The sequence below is a fragment of the Loxodonta africana genome, chromosome 21 (assembly GCF_030014295.1).
Source record: "Loxodonta africana isolate mLoxAfr1 chromosome 21, mLoxAfr1.hap2, whole genome shotgun sequence".
In the NCBI taxonomy this organism is placed as follows: domain Eukaryota; kingdom Metazoa; phylum Chordata; class Mammalia; order Proboscidea; family Elephantidae; genus Loxodonta; species Loxodonta africana.
The window spans coordinates 48,893,945-48,913,777 of NC_087362.1; the positions used below are offsets into that span (position 1 = coordinate 48,893,945).

General features: G+C 41.2%; 1 protein-coding gene across 1 annotated transcript in view; it reads right to left on the reverse strand.

The window, feature by feature from the left end:
- Nucleotides 1-4,379: 4,379 nt before the first annotated feature.
- CDH1 (cadherin 1) overlaps nucleotides 4,380-19,833 on the reverse strand; it is a 71,894-nt gene continuing 56,440 nt past the window's right edge. The window contains exons 10-16 of the mRNA XM_003417040.3: nucleotides 17,986-18,230; nucleotides 13,883-14,028; nucleotides 11,130-11,354; nucleotides 10,572-10,802; nucleotides 9,409-9,539; nucleotides 7,816-7,959; nucleotides 4,380-6,569 (exon numbers count right to left, since the gene is read on the reverse strand). Of these exons, the coding sequence (XP_003417088.2) occupies nucleotides 6,360-6,569; nucleotides 7,816-7,959; nucleotides 9,409-9,539; nucleotides 10,572-10,802; nucleotides 11,130-11,354; nucleotides 13,883-14,028; nucleotides 17,986-18,230 (1,332 nt within the window). The 3' untranslated portion in view covers nucleotides 4,380-6,359. The remainder of the gene's footprint in view (nucleotides 6,570-7,815; nucleotides 7,960-9,408; nucleotides 9,540-10,571; nucleotides 10,803-11,129; nucleotides 11,355-13,882; nucleotides 14,029-17,985; nucleotides 18,231-19,833) is intronic.

Here is a 19,833-nt window from a genome sequence, read left to right on the forward strand (position 1 = left end):
GCAACGGGTTTATTCTTTTGTCTACACACACACACACACACACACACACACACACACAGAGCTACCATCGTATATATATACATTAAAAAAAAAAAAAAACCCGAACCCGTTGCCGTGGAGTTGATTCCGACTCATAGCGACCCTATAGGTCAGAGTAGAATTGCCCCATAGAGTTTCCAAGGAGCGCATGGTGGATTCCAGCTACCGACCTTTTTGCTTAGCAGCTGTAGCACTTAACCATTAAGCCACCAGGGTTTCCATACATGTGTATATCCTTTGTAAATGTAATAGCTACAAATGTTACTATTGGTAATAAGGTTTTCTGAAACAGTAAAGTTCCTAATAAGAGTTCTAGCTTTGCACTATCTACGCAGTAGTCGCATTCCTGGAAATCTAAGCATATATTAAAACTGTGCCCCCCAAAATATGTGTTTATATGTAAAGCGGAAACCCTGGTGGTTTAGTGGTTAAGAGCTATGGCTGCTAACAAAAAGGTCGGCAGTTGAAACCCACCAGGCGCTCCTTAGAAACTCAATGGGGGATTTACACTCTTTCCTATAGGGTCCCTTCGAATCAACTCAAGGGCAATTTTTTTTTTTTAATATAAAACACAATGGGTCTGAGATTCAGATAGTCAGAAACAGATTATTCGCCTACATGAATCCTGGTGGGACATTCAAAAGTTATGTTGTCTGACACGGATTGGACTGGAGAATGGGTTGGTGAGAGATGCTGATGAGGAGTGAGCTACGTGCATCAGGTGGACACTTGAGACTATGTTGGCCTCTCCTGTCTGGAGGGGAGATGGGAGGGTAGAGGGAGTTAGAAGCTGCAAAGTGGTCACGAAAAGAGAGACTGGAAGGAGGGAGCGGGCTGTTAGGGGGAGAGTAATTGGGAGTATGTAGTAAGGTGTATATAAGTTTATATATGAGAGACTGACTTGATTTGTAAACTTTCACTTAAAGCACAGTAAAAATTATTTTTAAAAAAGTTATGTTGTGTGAAAGTCATGTTGCAAACAGAGCAATGCTTCTGAAGGCAGGACCTTCAGCATGTCTTGCCTCTCTAAATGTCAACAATGCTCTTATGTCATTGTCACAACCAAGTTCATGCTGCTGGCAGTCTTGGGAAGAGTATTCCGTATGCAAGCCCTGTTCATTTAAGTCCTCTCTCCTTAACATCAGTCAGGCCCTTGTACATCCAGGCTCTGTCCACACAACCTCCAAGCAGCAACCACTTGGCCCCTCTAGGTTTAGGAGTGCCCACACTCCTCTGGAGGGCACTGGGACAGGTGGGCAGAGAATTCCAGGGTCCTGGTACCTGGAGAAGTAGCCCTGGTGGTGCACTGGCCTGCTAACCAAAAGGTTGGCGGTTCAAACCCATCAGCCGCTCCGAGGGAGAAAGATGTGGCAGTCTGGTTCTGTAAGGATTACTCCCTTGGAAACCCTATGGGGCATTTCTACACTGTCCTGTAGGGTCACTATGAGTCAGAACCAACTTTATGGTAACCGTTTTTTTTTGGGTACCTGGAGTGTGGCTTGGGAGGAGAGCGAGGATTCTGGGTGGCCAAGTCCTTAGGCCTGGCAGATTCCTTGCTTACGGGGAAGGAGACGGCTGGAGGTGGCCAGGTGGGGCCTCTAAAGCATGAATCCCAGGGTTGGGGCCCCACTAGCCTGGATCTAAAGGCAATACAGGTGTGGCGAAAGATGAATAAGAGATTTCTGAGAATCCTATCCCATGGTAATATGGCACCTGGATAGCACTGGGTTGTTTCTTTTAGGCTCAGACACCACAAATTGACATGCATACTTTCAAAAGCAATGTCATAAAGATCCCATAAAATTTTTTGCAGCAAAAAAGTACATCCCACATGGATCATTGGGTGCATTTTAGTATGTGTGCTAGGGCACTGGGAGTGCCTAGGGCCTATAAGGCCCTGTATTTGGAGAGGGAAACATTCTCAAGCTTCTCCTAGCCTGAGGTTATTCAAATGGCCTTTTAAGTGCATATTCCCTTAGAACTTGGTATTTAAGCTTATGGATTTTAGTTTATAGGAAATGAATTCTGGTAGCCCCTTCCTTGGTAGAGATGGTGGTCTCCTGCTGATAATCTCTTAAACATCTATTACAACTCCCGCACCCACAAGGTTCCTCTGGTGATATGCTAAGTAAACACCTATTACAGCCCATACCCGCAAATGTTGCATCTGAGTGGGTGCTGTTTCTCTGCAAAGAACTACATGTTTTTTCAAGATACACATAAGTCTGCATTCATGAAAGTATGTTCCGCTGACTTGAAGTCTGCCAACAAGGAGCCCATTATTAGGGACTTCAGGAAGAGCGGCTGACCAAGACATCAGAGCAACCTGAGTTGCCTCTGGTTGCTGAACCCAGAACTAACAAAGATAATGGCATTCACTAACTACCACTTTCACAAAAGTGGCTATTATGGGGAGTTCAAGCAATGCGGCACTCAAGAATTTAGCCGTGTCTGCTGCAGAAGAGATGCTTAATAAATAGTATGTCTTCCACACCATCTCTTAAGTAAAATCCTGTCAAAACATCTTAAAGTTGGAAAAAAATTTTTTTTTGAAAGAGAAAATACACAGTGGACTCATCTGTGCTTAAGTGACCTGTCTTTTAATTGTATATATTCCCACCCAAACTTTGTCATTAGACAAAGACAAGTTTTCTTCAGCTATGTGTGGGCTCAAGTTCTTGAAGAATTATTTCCCCGTGAGGTCATTTCAAGGTGTTAAACGTAAAAGCAGTGTGTGGAAAAGGTCCATCACTAAGATTTGTAGGGATTGGTACAAAAATACTAGTGGAGGCCCTCACACCATATATCTAAATATTTTAAAACTATAAATCAAACATCCTGTTAAATAGAATATTCTCTATCGTCCAGCCTTGACAACTATACCAGGTTTGAACTGAGAATTCTCAGACCCTGCCTCAGAGCTCTGCACTGGACATAGCAGCATGGGGGGAACCAACACTCAGCCTCCTACAAACAACATAGAAATAAACAGTCCATTCATATGCCGGTATCCTCTCCCCAACAGAGGAGGCTCATCTGTGCTTAAGTGACTTTATTTGTGTTTTCTCTTGCCTAGCATACCCTCACATTTTCCCATATAAATTTTAGCCAGCCTCCAAAGCTAAACTCAGGACACAACACAAATATTTATGATGCACCTGTTTTATGGCAGGGACTACCAGGAGTTGGAGTCCCTTGGTGGGTGATGCAGATGGTTAACTTACTCAGCTCCTAACCGAAAAGTGTTGAGTCCACCCAGAGACACCTGGAAAGAAAGACCTGGCAATCAACTTCTAAAGTCAGCCACTGAAAACCCTATGGAGTTTTACTGTGACACACATGGGGTCACCATGAGTCAGAATCAACTTAACAGCTGGTTTGGTTACCCAAAACTTTCTTGCTCTGCCTCCTCACGCAATACTAACACTAAAAGCTAGTATATAACATCACTATTATGTGCCAGGCATTCTTCTAAATGTTTCATGTAAATCAACTCATTTAGTCCTCCCTATTTATCCTTATTTTATAGATAAGGAAACTTGCCTAAGCTTATGGCTAGGGCAGAATCAGGATTTGAATTTAGGCAGGATGTCTCTAGCGTCTTAGCGTCTACACCACATACTGCCTTGTAGAGCACCTACAGGAGGAGTAAGGTAACAGTTGTTCTCCAGGCCTCCAAGCCTCCAGGATCCTAGCTGGTCTGCCTTCCCTAGTCTTTTTCAGAAGTCACATTTCCCCCTGGCTACCACTTTTTTTTTTAACCGACCACTCTGACCAACATCGCAATAGAAGGTCCCAGTTAGAACGGTAAAAAATGTAGAACAAAATTCAAATTAAAAAAAAAGACTCACTTGTGTGAAAGAGACTGGCGGCACCTGAGACTATTGCCCTTAGACAACCTTCTAACTTAAAACTGAAGATACTCATGGAGGCTGCTTTCAACCCAATAACAGACAGGGGCTATAAAATATAGGACTGGTGCTGCCCATCCATGGATCTATAAACCAGGTCTTCACACCGATTCATTCCTGTTTGAACCCCTGCTGAGAATATGCATTTCCATCCCTAGATATACTGAGTCAGAATCTACATTTTAACAAGATGGGGGATCTTCCAGGGGTTCAAACCACAATGAAGCAGTTAAGAAGCCCTGCTATAAACCAAATTAAACTTCAGATTATAACATTGCTCAGATTTTTTTTTTCGACACCTTCCAGCAGAGAAAAGTTGTAGGTCTATCCCAATTTCTCAACAGTGGCAGTATTGACATTTTGGGCTTGATATATCTATGTCACAGGGGCTGTCTTGTGCATTGTAGATATTTAGCAGCTTCCCTGGCCTTGACTAGATGCCAGTAGCACTCCACTAGTTGTGACAATCAAAAAAAAAAAAAACTATCTCCAGAAATTACCTAACGTCCCTTGTGGGGAGGGGGCACGGGAATATAATCTTCCCTGGCAGAGAACCACTGACTTATGCTAATCCTCACAACCTGTACTAATTTTGCTAACTGTATGGATGTTGTTTGGAGCTTTGCTTCTGCCCATAGTAGTATCCCATTGACGTGGGCTTTTTATTGGTTTCACCACATGTCACATGGATGGATATGCTCATGAACTTAATTTCCCCCACTCTGCCTCCAATAGAATGTCACAAAGTTCCGGGGAAATCATTTCAGTATGAAGCTTCTTTCTGCATGTTTTGACTGAGCTTACTGTAGTGTAATGAAATAAGACAGTTTGACAATTTAACAAATTTCTTTAATAAAATTTATAAAAATGCATTTCTAAGAATACTTCTCTCAGCTTGAATAGTGTTCCTTTTCCACCCCCAAAGAAAATACAAAATTATCAGCACCCACAAACACTCAAACAAAAGTATAGTGACATTCTCTACCGAGAATTACATTAGATAGTTTAAACTGCAGAAAAATCAAGGCAATTCCAAGAAGTGATTGCAGAGATAATTGTTTTCTTTTAAAAACAGATGACAGACAGTAAAGCAATTTAGATAACTCTTTCCTGTGGTTGCCAAAAGTTCCCTAAAATTCCTTCTGACTACAAGAAGATCCAAATCAAAACCCCTACCCTACCCCCAGGCCCTCTTGCTTAATCCTTTAGGGCAGTTATTTTCTTTTTGCTCCTAAGAAAAAATTTGGATTTTATATATTCTCCGTTTTCTATGCACACTTCAAATCTGGGGCAAAGGTATCCAGAGAAGCCAGCATTTTCTGTAGATACTACCAAAAGCAGGCACTTGGGAATTCTGTGCTTCCGATACCATAGTATAAGGATCCTGGTAAGAAACACATGTTGAGATTCCTCCAGAATTTTCGTCGATAGAGGTACACCCACCTCAATTATCCTCAGCATCAGTCTAATAAACTGTCAGGTTCAATGAAGACCTCTCTTCGCACCTCCAAGCCCTTGTTCCATACTTCCCCTCTGCTGTACACCTAGCCGTCTTCTGTTTTTGGCTGCAGCACTTTCGGCACTATTCTAAGTCTCAAAACATATCACTGTTTTGTTTCGGTGATAAACATACATTAAAAATTAAGTGACACCTGAAAACTCCCCAAGTTTTCTGATCAAGGCTCCCTGATTAGAAGCAAAGTGTCCCATATTCACATAACAAAGATTCCTACTCAAAACAAGTAAATGGATAGGTGCCTGTTTCAAGTTACATACTCAGGAGATAAAAAAAGGAAAACCGTTAAAGGTCTTAATAGTACACAATACCAGCCGAGATATGGCCAGAGTAAGACACAAGCCTCTTACCCTAAAAGGGTTCGGTAATTTCTACATTAGAGAACTCCTGTCTGGGGTGATACAACAGAATTCAGAAGGAGTGAGAGTGGATATTAGAACATGGGGCACAAGTGCAGTGAATGATGGCGGAAAAGCACACAAATTAAAAAAAAAATATATATATATATATATACACACACAAAACAGCAGAAATAGGGCGGTTGACCCCTCCTTCCTTCTTAAAATGAGACAGAGCACCTAAGGAGATCTGTAAGGTGTTGGCAGGATCCTGAGGCTGAAGCTATTCTTTTGAAATATTAATATTCGATGGCCTTGAAAACATCATCACCATGTAAAGAGTGATGAAAGAAAAAAGGATTCAGGAGACAAGTGAACACCTTTTTAACATACACAGATTAGATCAATAAATTCGATATCATAACTATACTAACTGCATGGCTGATTACGGTCTCTCTCAAATGAAAGGAGCTGAAAACCAACAGTGACATGACTTCTGTGTGTCCCATCACATGGGTATAGGGATGGACCGTTCTCCCCATCTTTCTTGAGGCCCTAGTCGTCCTCACCGCCTCCATACATATCTGCCAGCTTCTTGAAGCGATTGCCCCATTCGTTCAAGTAGTCATAGTCCTGGTCTTGGTCTGACTCTGAGGAGTTCAGAGAGCTCAGACTAGCAGCTTCAGAACCGCTTCCTTCATAGTCAAACACAAGCAGAGAGTCATAAGGGGGAGCAGTGGGGTCGCTATCAGCCGCCTTCAGGTTCTAAAGAGAAAGGGGGACAACAAGATCTTTTCAGTGAAAGGAACCACACACCTGTCATCTTCAGCAAGAACACCTTCTCTTGGAGTCCTCAAGCTCCACGACACGACAAGGCAACCATTCTGTGTAACAGCATGGTGCAATTAATACCAAGAGGGTGAATTTATACTAGACATGATATATCATTAATGAAAAGAGACAGTTACACCAAAATGTACAGAATGCTTCCCCCCTAAACCAAAATGGTAAATTATATAGGCAAGGGAGAAATAGGCATCAACCAATCAGGATGGAGTGCTCACAACTCAAGGCAGGGCTTCAACACCACAAATCAGGATGGACAGAGGCTAAAAATAATGAGGAAAGTCACACTGGTGCATACACGCTACATGCATTTCAGCCAGGAAAGAAAAGATGGATACCAAACAGTTAACACTTAACTCCGGGCAGCGGAGTTGGGGGAACTAATAAGGATGGGCTTGCATTTTTTTGCCTTTTCTTTCTTTTTTACACTTTTTTCTTTATATACATTTTCATAATTTATACTTTTAAAACAGCAAATGTATTATTTTTATAATTAGAAAAACAAAAGGTACAATCACATGTGATAACATGAGAATGGAAAGGATTTGAATCCAGATATATCTAAAAAGATGGCTTGAACCAGTCCTTCTTGTTCCCTGTTTTCTCTTAGGACCCAGTGGCTACAATGGATGTGCCTGATGCACCAGCCTGGGCTGCCTACCCAGCCTTCCGTTTACATGAGGTAAATTCACTCCCACATAGTTAAGCTGCCAGTATTTACAGCTGAGTAAGTTTCTGACATATACAACATGGATGCTATTTTTCTGCCCCTCAGGTAGAATTGTGATACACATTTAACATCATATCTCAACCAGAATCAGATTGTAGGGAGCAAAGACCCTTTAGTGAGCCCAAAGTAGATCTACTTGAAATCTCTTCAGTTTCATTTCTATTTCTACTAAACCCTTTCTGGTAATTCTTGATTTTACTATATGTTTTTTCACAAATTCACTGAGACCAATACAAGATGCTGTTAGTTCTGAAATTAGGATAGGACACAAATAAAAAACAAAGTCAGGGGGAAAAAATAGGGTCAGGGATTAGGTAAGGAGAAAGCTTGGTTAAGGAAAAATATCTAAAGACTCTCTTTTCTCATTTTTGATATGACAGCTCCTCTCTAAGGTTAGAAATGAGTTGCACCTTGATTTTGACCTTGTTTACTTACTTCATCAATAAAATTTCCAATTTCATCAGGATTGGCGGGGCGGGGACGATACTGGGGCACACTCATGAGGGTAGGTGCCACATCATTGCGAATCACTTCAGGTCGAGCATCCAGGCCCCTGTGCAACTGGCTCAAGTCAAAGTCCTTTGGAGAAAAGGTAAAAGTACACCAAAGGGTAAAAAGGAGAGTCCCAAGAAAGTCACATACAGGATTAGTATATTTGGTTTGTAGATTACGGTATTGGATAATGCCTTAACTGTCAACTGTATGATATTTACAAGCAAGTGCTTATTTAACTTTGACAGCTTCAACCTAAGAGTCTCCTAAATAGCACTGGAAAGAAATATAGTATGAAACACTGAGTAGCACTTGATGGTACAGATACAGACTGTGGTGTCTTACTAACTTTTCACAGGGCGTATATGGCAGATTAGATTATTTTTCAGAAAATATTCACTCCTTCTCCACCCTTGCCTCTGTGGGAAGAATATATATCCATCGATGGTACACTTTGTCATGTGACTTGCTTTGGTCTTGAAGTACACAGAGCATACATGTATGTCCCTTCACTATGGGCTCAGTCACCTGACTTGCCTTGGTCAATTGTGTATTAGCCGATACAACAGAGGCAAAGGCTTAAAAGCATTTTACGTTAGTCTACTGGTACAAAGAGGATGAGAATTGCATAGAAGGGCCCTGGCCCAACTTGTAATTTGTAACTCTCCAGCCAAACACAGTCTAGTTCAGCTGAGCTCAACACAACCTACAGATGTTTACGAGCCTAGCTGAGATCAGCAGTTGCCCCAGCTAACACGGAAATGCATGAGAAAGACATGCTACTGTTGTATGACACTGAGATTCTGAGTAATCCTAACATAACACAGCATTATCATGGTAACAGTTTACTGATACAGCGTATCTGGTATCACCAACTAGACTTAGAGGCTCCTTGAAATTTGGGACCATATCTTCTATTTCTCTGCACCCAGCATACTTGGTATACGGCAAACATTGAAATTGTTATCAATGGCCCCTTTCAAGACCACAGAGCTCAGCAATTGTGCCCATTGTGCGACCTGAGTCAAATGCAAGACTCTGTGATGGGACCCATAGTTCTCTTTCTGAATAGAGTAGATTCTTTAAGACCTTCAAAAGATCCCCGGAAAACCCCTGGGTAAGACAAGTTAAGGTCATCTCTAAAATGAGCGGAAAGTAAAGGGCCTAGATATTTAACATCTGCCAAAAAGCAAAAAACTGTTTGGTCTAGCTAAGAAACTCAACAGAAACAGATTATGTCAAAGATCGTTTGATTGAAGTACATGTCCTGAAAGGCAAAAAAAGAATAATGATGAGTAATGCAGGCTCTGGAGCTAGACCATCTGCTCTAATGCTTCCTAACTGTGTGGCCCTGGACAAGTTACTTAACCGCTTGCTCTATGCTGCAGTTCACTCATCTGGATGCAGAGCAGTGAAGTATCAGTAAATGTTAGCTGACACAGAGCTATTTCAACTATCTGCCTCTTCCTTATCATCACTTTTCCCATGTAAAGAGATTTCTATTAAGTTTTTCACCATCTTTTTTTAAAAACCCACCTGGTCCTCTTCTCCACCTCCTTCTTCATCATAGTAATAAACGTTGTCCCGAGTGTCATCCTCAGGGGCCAGTAAGGGCTCTTTGACCACTCTTCTCCTCCGAAGAAATAGCAGGAGCAGCAGAATCAGGACTGGGGTGGAGGAGACAGTGCAAGAGAGCGATGAGAGCCACAGAAAAGAACACCATAAGAAGAAGCTATCACAGGGCACCACTGCCTCCATAGACAGCCACCGGTTGCCTTTAAAACACTTTCAGAGTCAATCCACATAATGATGCTCTCATTACTGAAGCTAATATATACAGTAGAACATAGTAGACAATTTTATGTAATTTCAAACATGGCCTTTAACAGGACCTTAAACCAATCACAATCATTTCTTCAAGTCTGGGGAAAAGTATTCCTCCAGTCAGAGGAAATTATAAGGGCAAAGGCCTTGAGGCAAGAGCATGGTTGGCATGACTGGAGAAAGGTGAAGTGGCTGAGTGGGCAAAGGAGAGAGAAAAGGAAATGAGGTCATAGAGGCAGACACGTGGACCACTGGAAGACAACCTATGCCAGTCTCCCCTGACTGTGGGTTTGGGACAGTGAGATATGGGTAGAGGTGACATATGCAACTTCTATGTACGTGTCCTCCACTTTCTCTATCATCCCCCCATTCCTCCAGGATGGAATGTGGAGATGGTGGTGAGAAACTTTGACCCCATTGATAAGGACAGCACCCTAAGACCTTGCTACTCCAACTGCGGTCCAAACACCAGCAAAGTCAGCATCACATCACCTGGGATTTGATTAGAAATGCTTAAATCTGAGGCCCCACTCCAGACCTACTGGATCAGAATTGACATTTTACCAAGAGGCATAGGCAATTTGTATGCACATTCAAAATGCACTGAGGAATGAAAGAGCAACACAATAGAAGGAACCTGGATCCCCTGTTCACTTCCTGGAACAAGTATGCCTTTCCAGGCTTGGACCACTTAGCTCTGAACTATTCATTAAGAGAATAATAAACTACTTTTCTTAAGTCACTATTTCTTAGGGTCTCTTTCTTACAAGTGTTTAACCTGTACCTTAACTAATACAAAGACAGAAGTCATTTCTAGGACATAAACCTGGCCTATTTTAGAAGTCAAAGCAGAAACATTGGCTAGCTGCACTTACTTAGCAAAGCAAGGATTCCTCCGAGAATCCCCAAAACAGCAGAAACTGGCAATCCTGCGTTAGCAATTGGCATATGTCTCTTACAGGTGTTGACGGCCCCTTCGCAGTCACACATAAAGACATCTAAGGTGGTCACCTGGTCTTTATTCTGGTTATCCGTGAGCTTGAGATGTACTTTGTAGTCACCCAGCTCTAAACGAACCTTTGGCATCAAAAGAAGAGACTCTCGGGCTGGGGAAGCAACAAAAATAAAAGATGGAAACAGGGGAGAAAAAGTTAATTCTAGAATAAGATTATTATGGAACTAAAAACATCAAAAAGGTGAGTAAAGAAAATCGAGCAACTTGTGTTTTAGTTTACTAAGCAGTACATCACAAAGTTCAGATACCAGGACAGGAAAGGGACCTTCGGTAGGATGCCTCAAGTGTCGAGGGAAAGGGAAACATAAACAGAAGGGGAGTTCAGAGGGGAAATTCAGAAATGGGGGGGTGGGGAGGGAGGGGAGGGAAAGCATGGAAGTCAGAGCAAAGTTCCCAAAATTAAGACTCGAGCACTGACCTGCATCTTTGTACTCGATGGACCAGTTGACACTTGCCCCATACATTAGTTCCGCTGTGAAGGGAGAAGTATTGGGGGGAAGGTCTGGATCAATGATGTATATGGTATGAGGCTGTGGGTCCACCTGGCAGAAGTCCATACTTCGAGGGTCTGGTATGGGGGCATTGTCATTCACATCAGAGAGGATCAGAATAAAGGTTCCAGTACCAGTAGCAGGTAGAGAGCCTAAGAGAAAAATACAGAAGAAATATCACAACTAAGGAACATTAATGAATCCCCAGTGCCTCCCATCAGCTCAAACCCAATCTAATCCTGGCTTCTCAGCCATCCATCCCCAGGTTGGAACCCACCCCTTAAGCCCCCAACCCATTAATCCCTAGGGCATCTTCACTCCTGGTTAGGCAGGTCTGACCATCTTAGGTTGCTGCTGTTGTCTTAGGTTGTTGTTGTTAGGTGCCATTGAGTTGATTCTGACTCATACTACAGAATGAAACATTGCCTGGTCCTGCTTCATTCTTACAATATTTCCTATGCTTGAGCCCGTTGTTGCAGCCACTGTGTCAATCCATCTCCTTGAGGGTCTTCCTCTTTTTCGCTGACCCTCTACTATACCAACCATCATGTTCTTTTCCAGGGACTGGTCTCTGCTGATAACATGTCCAAAGTACGTGAGACGAAGTCTCGCCATCCTTGCTTCTACGGAGCATTCTTCCAGCTGTACTTCTTCCAAGGCAGATTTGTTCATTCTTCTGGCGGCCCATGACATATTCAATATTCTTCCCCAGCACCATAATTCAAGGACATCAATTCTTCTTTGGTCTTCCTTATTCATTGTCCAGCTTTCGCATGCATATATGGTGATTGAAAATACCATGACTTGGGTCATGTCTTAGGTAGCCATGCTTATTCCCACACTGACAACTGTTATTCAAGTCATTCCTCATACTAAGGACACCCTTCTTTTTCTTCTTCTCATAATTTTTACTCATTCATTGAATTTTAACTATTTCAAAAGTCCCCCCCACAGCCCCACCAGTTCACCTTTTCCTAAATTTCTATGGCATTTAAAATCTTACCACACACACAAAAAGCCTCATACCATAAAAGGTAGGGCCTTTTTAATTGGATGACAGATGGTTTTCAAAAGAGATTTGTAAGTTCATATACACTTCTGTTTACATTTTTTGCATCTCAATACAGCACCTAACACTCAAGTACTCAAGGAACCATCATCAGTATTATTATGGAAAAATAACATAAAGAAGAATTAATCTCAACAACTAAAAGGTATTTGGTTACATAGGTAGATGTGTATGCTTATATGTGTATAGGTAAGCACATATGAATACATGAGTATGCACATGTAGGTGTTTCTGTGGGCAAATGTATATACATATTTGTGAGTGCTGATTATATATTCATATATAAAATAAAGCACATGGGGACACAGTTATGGATACTTCCTAGACATAACTAAACACCTTGCAGGGTTGAGTTACTGGGTTTGAGGGCTTAGGACCATAGCCTTGGGGGGCAACTTGGTCAAGTGGCATAACATAGCTTATAATATAATGTTCTACATCCTCGTTTAGCGAGTAGTGTCTGGGGTCTTAAAAACTTGCAAGTGGCCATCTAAGATACAACTATTGGTCTCTACGCATCTGGAGCAAAAGAGAAAGAGGGAAACCAAAGAAGAAACTAGACTACAAGGCTAACAGTCTATGTGAACCTCGGCCTCGTCTTGCCTTGAGACCAGAAGAACTACATGATGCCTGGCTACCACTACCACCACTCTAACCAGGGACACAATAGAAGGCCCCTGTTAGAATGGGAAGAAAACATAGAACAAAACTCAAATTTATAGAAAAGACCCGACTTACTGGCCTGATAGAGACTAGAGGAGCCCCTGAGACTATCACCCTGGGATACCCTTTTAACCTGAAACTGAAGCACTTCTCAGAGGTCACCTTTCAGCCAAACAATAACACCTGTGAGGAATGTGCTCCATAGAACAATCAACTATACGAGACCAAATGGGCAGCATTTGCCCAAAAACAAAGATGAGAAGGCAAGGAGGGGCAGGGAAACTGGAGATGGAAATGGGGAGAGTGCTGACATATTGTGGGGATAGCAACCAATGTTACAGAATAAGTTGTGTATCAATTGTTGGATGGAAAACATATCTGCTGTGTAAAACACAATAAAATGTTCAACGACAAAAAAAAAAAAAAACAGGCTGGAAGAATCCACGCCTCGCTAGTAATGATGATAATGATAATAAAAACAATAGCACTTATATAGCATGTTCTATGTGGCAGACACTATTCCAGGCTCTTTAACATAAATTTAATCATTTAATCCAGATGGGGTATCATCATCACCCCCAGTTGTCAGATAAAGGAATTTAGAGACATAAAAGTTAAGTAGTAAGTTGAAGGTCACACAAGGTGTTAGGCTTGGACCTGGGATATGAACCCAGGCAGCCTTGCTCCCATGGAGGAGGAGTGGGGTTCAGGCATAAAGAGGGAGTGGTTAAGAGAAACTTCTGCTTGATCTAAATTGTTTGCATTTTAGATGATGAGAAATGCATTTGTGTATTTTGATTTAATTGGTGAGAATGCATTTGTGTGTTTTTGTGTAATTAAGAACAAAGCAAAAAGAATGAACTCATGCCTCCAAAACAAGGGTGGGGAGCAGGGAAGCAAGCTAGTCAGGAGAGTGAGGCAGCAAAGGCCCAAACAGGGCCTCCTTACCATCGTCAGTAGCAATAATGAGGGCCGTGTATGTGCTGTTCTTCACATGCTCCAAGTCCTCTCTGTCCAACTCAGCCCGAGTGGAAATGGCCCCAGTGTCCGGATTAATCTCCAGCCAGTTGGCAGTATCCCTCCAAATTCGATACCTGAAAAGGCACAAGAGCTGGGTTAGAATGGGAACAGCAAGCAGCATATAGATGAGGAATGCTACGGTTCCATTTCATATATGTGTCTATTTCCAACTTTTGTGCTGCAAAATATCAAACCTACAAAAAACTTGCCAGAATAGCATGCTGACCACTCAAGTACCTTCATCCAGATCCACCGATTGTTAGCATCTTGCCAAATTTGCTTTCTCTCTGTGTGTGTCTAGACCCATATACATAATTTCTTACATTGCTAAGTCATTTGAGAATAAGTTGCAGATATCATGACCCTTTCCTCATAAATACTTCAAAGAACAAAGGCATTCTCTTGCATAAGTACAATTTGATTTTTAATTTCAGGAAATATAACCTTGTCATAGTATATAGTAGCATTATTTAATATATTACAAGTATTCAAGTTTTATAATTTCCTCCAAAATGTCATTTATAGAAAAAAATTTTCCGATTCAGGGTCTAACCCAATATCATGAATTGCATTTAGTTATCTTGTCTCTTTAGTCTCCTTTAATCTGACACTGACGCTTTTGAAGCGTGCAGGCCAGCTGTTTTGTAGAATTTGGGATTGTATGATTGTTTCTTCATAATCAGATTCAGATAATGCATTTTGATGTCATATTCTTCTCAGTGCTATTAGCAGTGATGTCGGTCTGTTCCATTACTGGTGATGTTAACTTGATCACTTGCACAAGTGAGATGCCACCAGCACAGAAAAGGTCCCATTTTCCCTTTAATCTGTAACCTACCCATTCCCATTGAGTCGATTCCAACTCAGTGACCCTATAAGATAGGGTAGAACCACACTCACAGGGTTTTCCACAGCTGTAAATCTTTATGGAAGCAGACTGCCACATCTTTCTCTTGTGGAGCAGCTGGAGGGTTCGAGCTGCTGGCTTTTTGGTTAGCAGCCCAGTGCTTTAATCTGTAACCTAAGGGGAGAAAATCTGAGAATATCCTGTTGCCCAACTTTCATCTAGTAGATTTAGCATCTGTTGATAATTCTTACCTAAAGTAATAACTACTATGATCCCTATTTATTTTTCAGTTCTGTTGTTCTGTTGTCATTGCTATGTGTTCACTTTCTCCCATCTGTTTTTAAATTTTTATTGTGTTAAAATATATAAAAAGTTTGCCATTTTTGAACCATTTAAAAACTATATAATTCAGTTGATACTAATTACATTCACTCCTCTATTTGGTTTTAAAAGCAGACTCCTCCAGACTAGCTCCTTAAAGAGTATTTTAAAAAAAAAAAAAAACCCAAACCAAACCCAGTGCCGTCGAGTCGATTCTGACTCATACAGACACTATAGGACAGAATAGAACTGCCCCATAGAGTTTCCAAGGAGCACCTGGCAGATTCGAACTGCCAACCCTTTGGTTAGCAGCCACAGCACTTAACCACTATACCACCAGGGTTTCCTTAAAGGGTATAGTGGTTTAAAAATGTTGGCATTTCCCCTGCCAAGGGCATTTGGAGATGGTGGACGTGATTTAGGTTGACATATTGACTTTGGGTTGGGTTGGACTACTGGAATTTAATGGTAGGTGCCTAAGAGGCCAACGCTCTTTCCGATCTTACACAGCAAAAACCTGTTTTATTCAAAATGCTAAGAGAGTCCTGTTGAGTATCACCTTATTAGGAGTCACAGAAACAGTTAATCAGAGGAAACAAAGGGATGAAAAACAGATGTACTGCCCAGTTATATATTGATGTCATGGAAAAGACTTAGAAAGGGAAGCGAAGAAACCTAAAAGGAAAGACAAGCTCTGTGGGCTTGTCTTTACCTCCTTAGAAGTACAAAGCCATGAATTACATAAAGTGGTCTTTTTATTCCAGGGGTAAAGGCCTCTAAAATACTGTTAATAAAACCTTGTCCCCAAACTTGCCCAGCCATTGATGGTCTGAGCAAAAATCCTACCATATTATCTTTGGGTTTTCACTATTTTTAAGGACTTCAATTAAAAACACGTTTTACCAGGCCTTATATTTTGGACCACGTAGAAGTATCTTTGGATTATTAGCAGAACATTAACTACAGGTACAAAATTAGAGTATTTTAAATCAAATCCCAGGCACTTCTCCTGTAAACACTCTGGTATATATTCTACTAGATAAGGATAATGCCACAAACACACCTAACCAAAAAACATTAATTCCTTAATGTCATCTAATGCCTACCTATGTTCAAATTTCCTTGATTGCCTCAAGAGTACCCTTTATAGTTGGATTGTTTCAATCTGATTCCAAGCAGTCTACACATTGCAATTAATTGATTTGTCTCTTAACACTCTTTTAATCTATAGCAACCACTCCCTCTCTTTTGCCGTTTATCTATTAAAAAAAGCTAGATCATGTCATATGGAGTTCCCACATTCGGTATTTGGCTGACTGCTTCGTCATGGCATTTAACTTGGTTCTTCGTTCCCTGAATTTCTTCTAAACTAGATTCTAAGACTTGATTAGATTCTGTTTCAATCACCACCCCCACCCCACACACACACACTTCGTAAGTGGTGCTGTGTACATCCTACTTCATCACATTAAGTGGCACATAATGTCTGGCTGCTTCGCTTTTAGGAAATGCTAAAATTGATCAGAAGGTTTGGGAGGTTATCGGCCTGATTGATCCATTTTAAAGCTCCCAATCATCATTTGGAAACCCTGGTAGCGTGGTGCTTAAGAGCTATGGCTGCTAACCAAAAAAAGTTGGCAGTTCTACTATGTTGTATAGGGTCACTATTGAGTTGGAATCGACTCGACAGCAACAGGTTTGGTTTTTTGGTTTAATCATCATCTATGTAATGATTCCAGCAGCCACTGATGGTCACTGCCTGGGCACATTACACCATTCACCCCACTCCCAACTGTAGGCCACCTACAGGTTTATCCGTGCACAGCTGAAAGGTGTTCATCAGCCCTTCCACTCCCAGTCCTAGTTAGGACTTCCCAGGGTAACTAGACATTTTCAAATAACTTCAGAAGTTGAAGCCTCATGTGAACATTTTGTTTTGTTTGTTTTAGTAAGTCACCAGCATTGATGCTAAAATCTCTTCCCCCAAAACAAAACAAAATACATTCAATTACCAAGTATGACTCTACTCTGGATGTGCACAACATTTTTTTATGAAGAGTTGGCAGCATTCTTACAGCTTCCTCTAAAGTAGATATTAACAGGCAGAAATCTATCTCCCTGAGGAGAGGAAGTAGACACACTGACCAAGGCCTCTACTGCTTCTGGAAATCATACTATTACTAAAAGAACAGAGATATGTCCTCTTTGGATTTGTGCTCCAATTTTCTTTCCTTTGGGTTACGACAGCATCACACTGGAGTACCACATTTGCAAAGAAACCCAGCTCTCAAAAGAGCAATCTTTATCATGCAAGGTGACAGGGGCTGTTGGTTTATTTGTATGTGTGTTTTCAGCACCTGTGGCTGTGGTTTACATTATTGAGGTTGATTAAAGTTGAAAAAGAGAAAAAGCAGTAAGCTATTTATAACACACCATATATACAATTGGAGCCCTGGTGGTGCAGTGGTGAGGAGCTGTGGCTGCTAAACAAAAGGCTGGCAGTTCAAATCCACCAGCTGCTCCTTGGCAACCTCATGGCGCAGTTCTACTTTCTCCTGTAGGGTTGCTATGAGTTGGAACTGGCTCAACGGCAGTGGGTTTTTTTTTTTTTTTTTTTTTTTTGGCTTGGTATACAAGTAAAAAAAAGTACATTCCTACTACTCTACAAGATCATAAAGAAAGGAAGCACATTAAACCCAGAATGGCTGACGATGGAGGGAAAGGAAAAGAAAGGTAAATACAAACTAAATAAACAAGAGTCTTGAACAGAACAATGATGATAAAGTGCCATGAACTAAACATTATGAATGTTTAAAAAAAAAAAAAAGATAGTTGCTACATGCATGGAAAACTTCACACTTACGTTATCTTCTGTTGCATAAACTTGTCTGGATCCTGGGCAGTGTAGGACGTGATCTCCTGGCCCACACCAAAGTCTTCGGGCACTTCCACTCTCTTGATAGGAGGCATGAAGATGGGGGCTTCATTCACATCTATCACATCCACAGTCACTGTGGCTGTGGAGGTGGAAAGACTGACCACAAAGGGGACCTCATTCTCAGCTGTCACATATAGAATGTACTGCTGCTTGGCCTCAAAATCTAAGCCCTGAAGAGCAGGAAAAAAAATGAGGGTAAAAATGCATTATATGTTGTTATTATCATTTAAATTAAATTCCTAACTATTGCTTTTTGTCGGTGTGATGGTTAATTTTATATGTCAACTTGGCTAAGCCATGATATAGATGGTCAAACACTAGTATACATGTTGCTATGAAAGTATTTAGATATGATTAACATTTACAATCAGTTGACTTTAAATGGATTACCCTCTATAACCTGGGTGGGCTTCATCCAATCAATTGAAGGTCTTAATAGCAAAACTTGAGGTTCTTGGAAGAGGAGGATCCTGTCTCAAGACAGGAACATAGATATCTTGCTGAGTTTCCAGCCCGCCTCAGTATAGATTTAGACCTGCAAACCCCCACAATTATGTGAGCCAGTTCTTTAAAATAAATCTCATGTGTGTGTGTCTCCTATTGGTTCCGTTTCTCTGAAGAACCCTAATATAGTTGGGAATATATCAGTAGATCTGAAACCAGCTGCATTAACAGGAATTAACTTGGAAACTTTTAAGGAATACCAACACCTAGGCCCTAACCCTGTTGCTGCTGTTCAATAGTAAAATTCTCACCTTCCATGCAAGAAACCTGGATTCAATTCCCAGTCAATGCACCTTAAGCACAGCCACCACCAGTGGAGGCTTGCATGTTGTTATGATGCTGAACAGGTTTCAGTGAACTTCTAGATCAAGAGAGACTTGGGAAGAAAGGCCTGGTAATTTACCTTGGAAAAAGCAGCCATTGAAAACCCTTTGACCACAATGGTTTGATCCTGCCATGCATGGGGTTGACTTCTTGGCAGCTAGCAACAGGTTCATTAAATAAGAATCTGAGTGTGAGGCCTGAGCATTGGTATTTTTAAAAAGCTCCCACTGACTAACATGGAACCACATTAGAGTTGAAAACCAAGAAGAATAAAGGTAAAGAAGAAGTATATGTAAAATATCAAACCGTAAACCTCAGTTAACATAGGCACCTTAAGTCATTTATTTATTCAAGACTAATACCAATGTTCACATCACAGCTTTCCCAACAGCAAATGCACTGAAGACCCTGGCTTGTCACCCCGACTAGGTCTGGTGGCAAGAACATAGGTAGGGCTGAGAATCAAATCCCAAAGTCAAATACTAGCTGGACCAACTTCCTAACCATGCAATTTGGGCAACTTAACCTGTGGGCCCGTTTCCACACCAAAATAAGTAGAAAAAAAGAGTTCTATCAAATTACTATAGAATTAAACCAGAACTTGTATGAAGCACTTTGTGTATGGTGTTAAAAAAAAAAACAAAAAAAAAACCCGGTGCCATCAAGTCGATTCTGACTCATAGTGACCCTATAGGACAGAGCAGAACTGCCCCATGGAGTTTCTAAGGAGTGCCATAGCTCTTAACCACTATGCAACCAGGGTTTTCAAGGAACTCAAATTATTAGCTTCTTTCGTCTATTAACAATCAGAATAACAGGAAATGTTGACATCAAATGTCCAAGTATTCCCTTTAGTTAATTCAGAAATGAAAGATCTTGTCACTTGCTCAAAAGGAAGCCAAAGCTCTGGGGAGAACCTGGGAATCCGTTAAGTGGTTAAGTGTT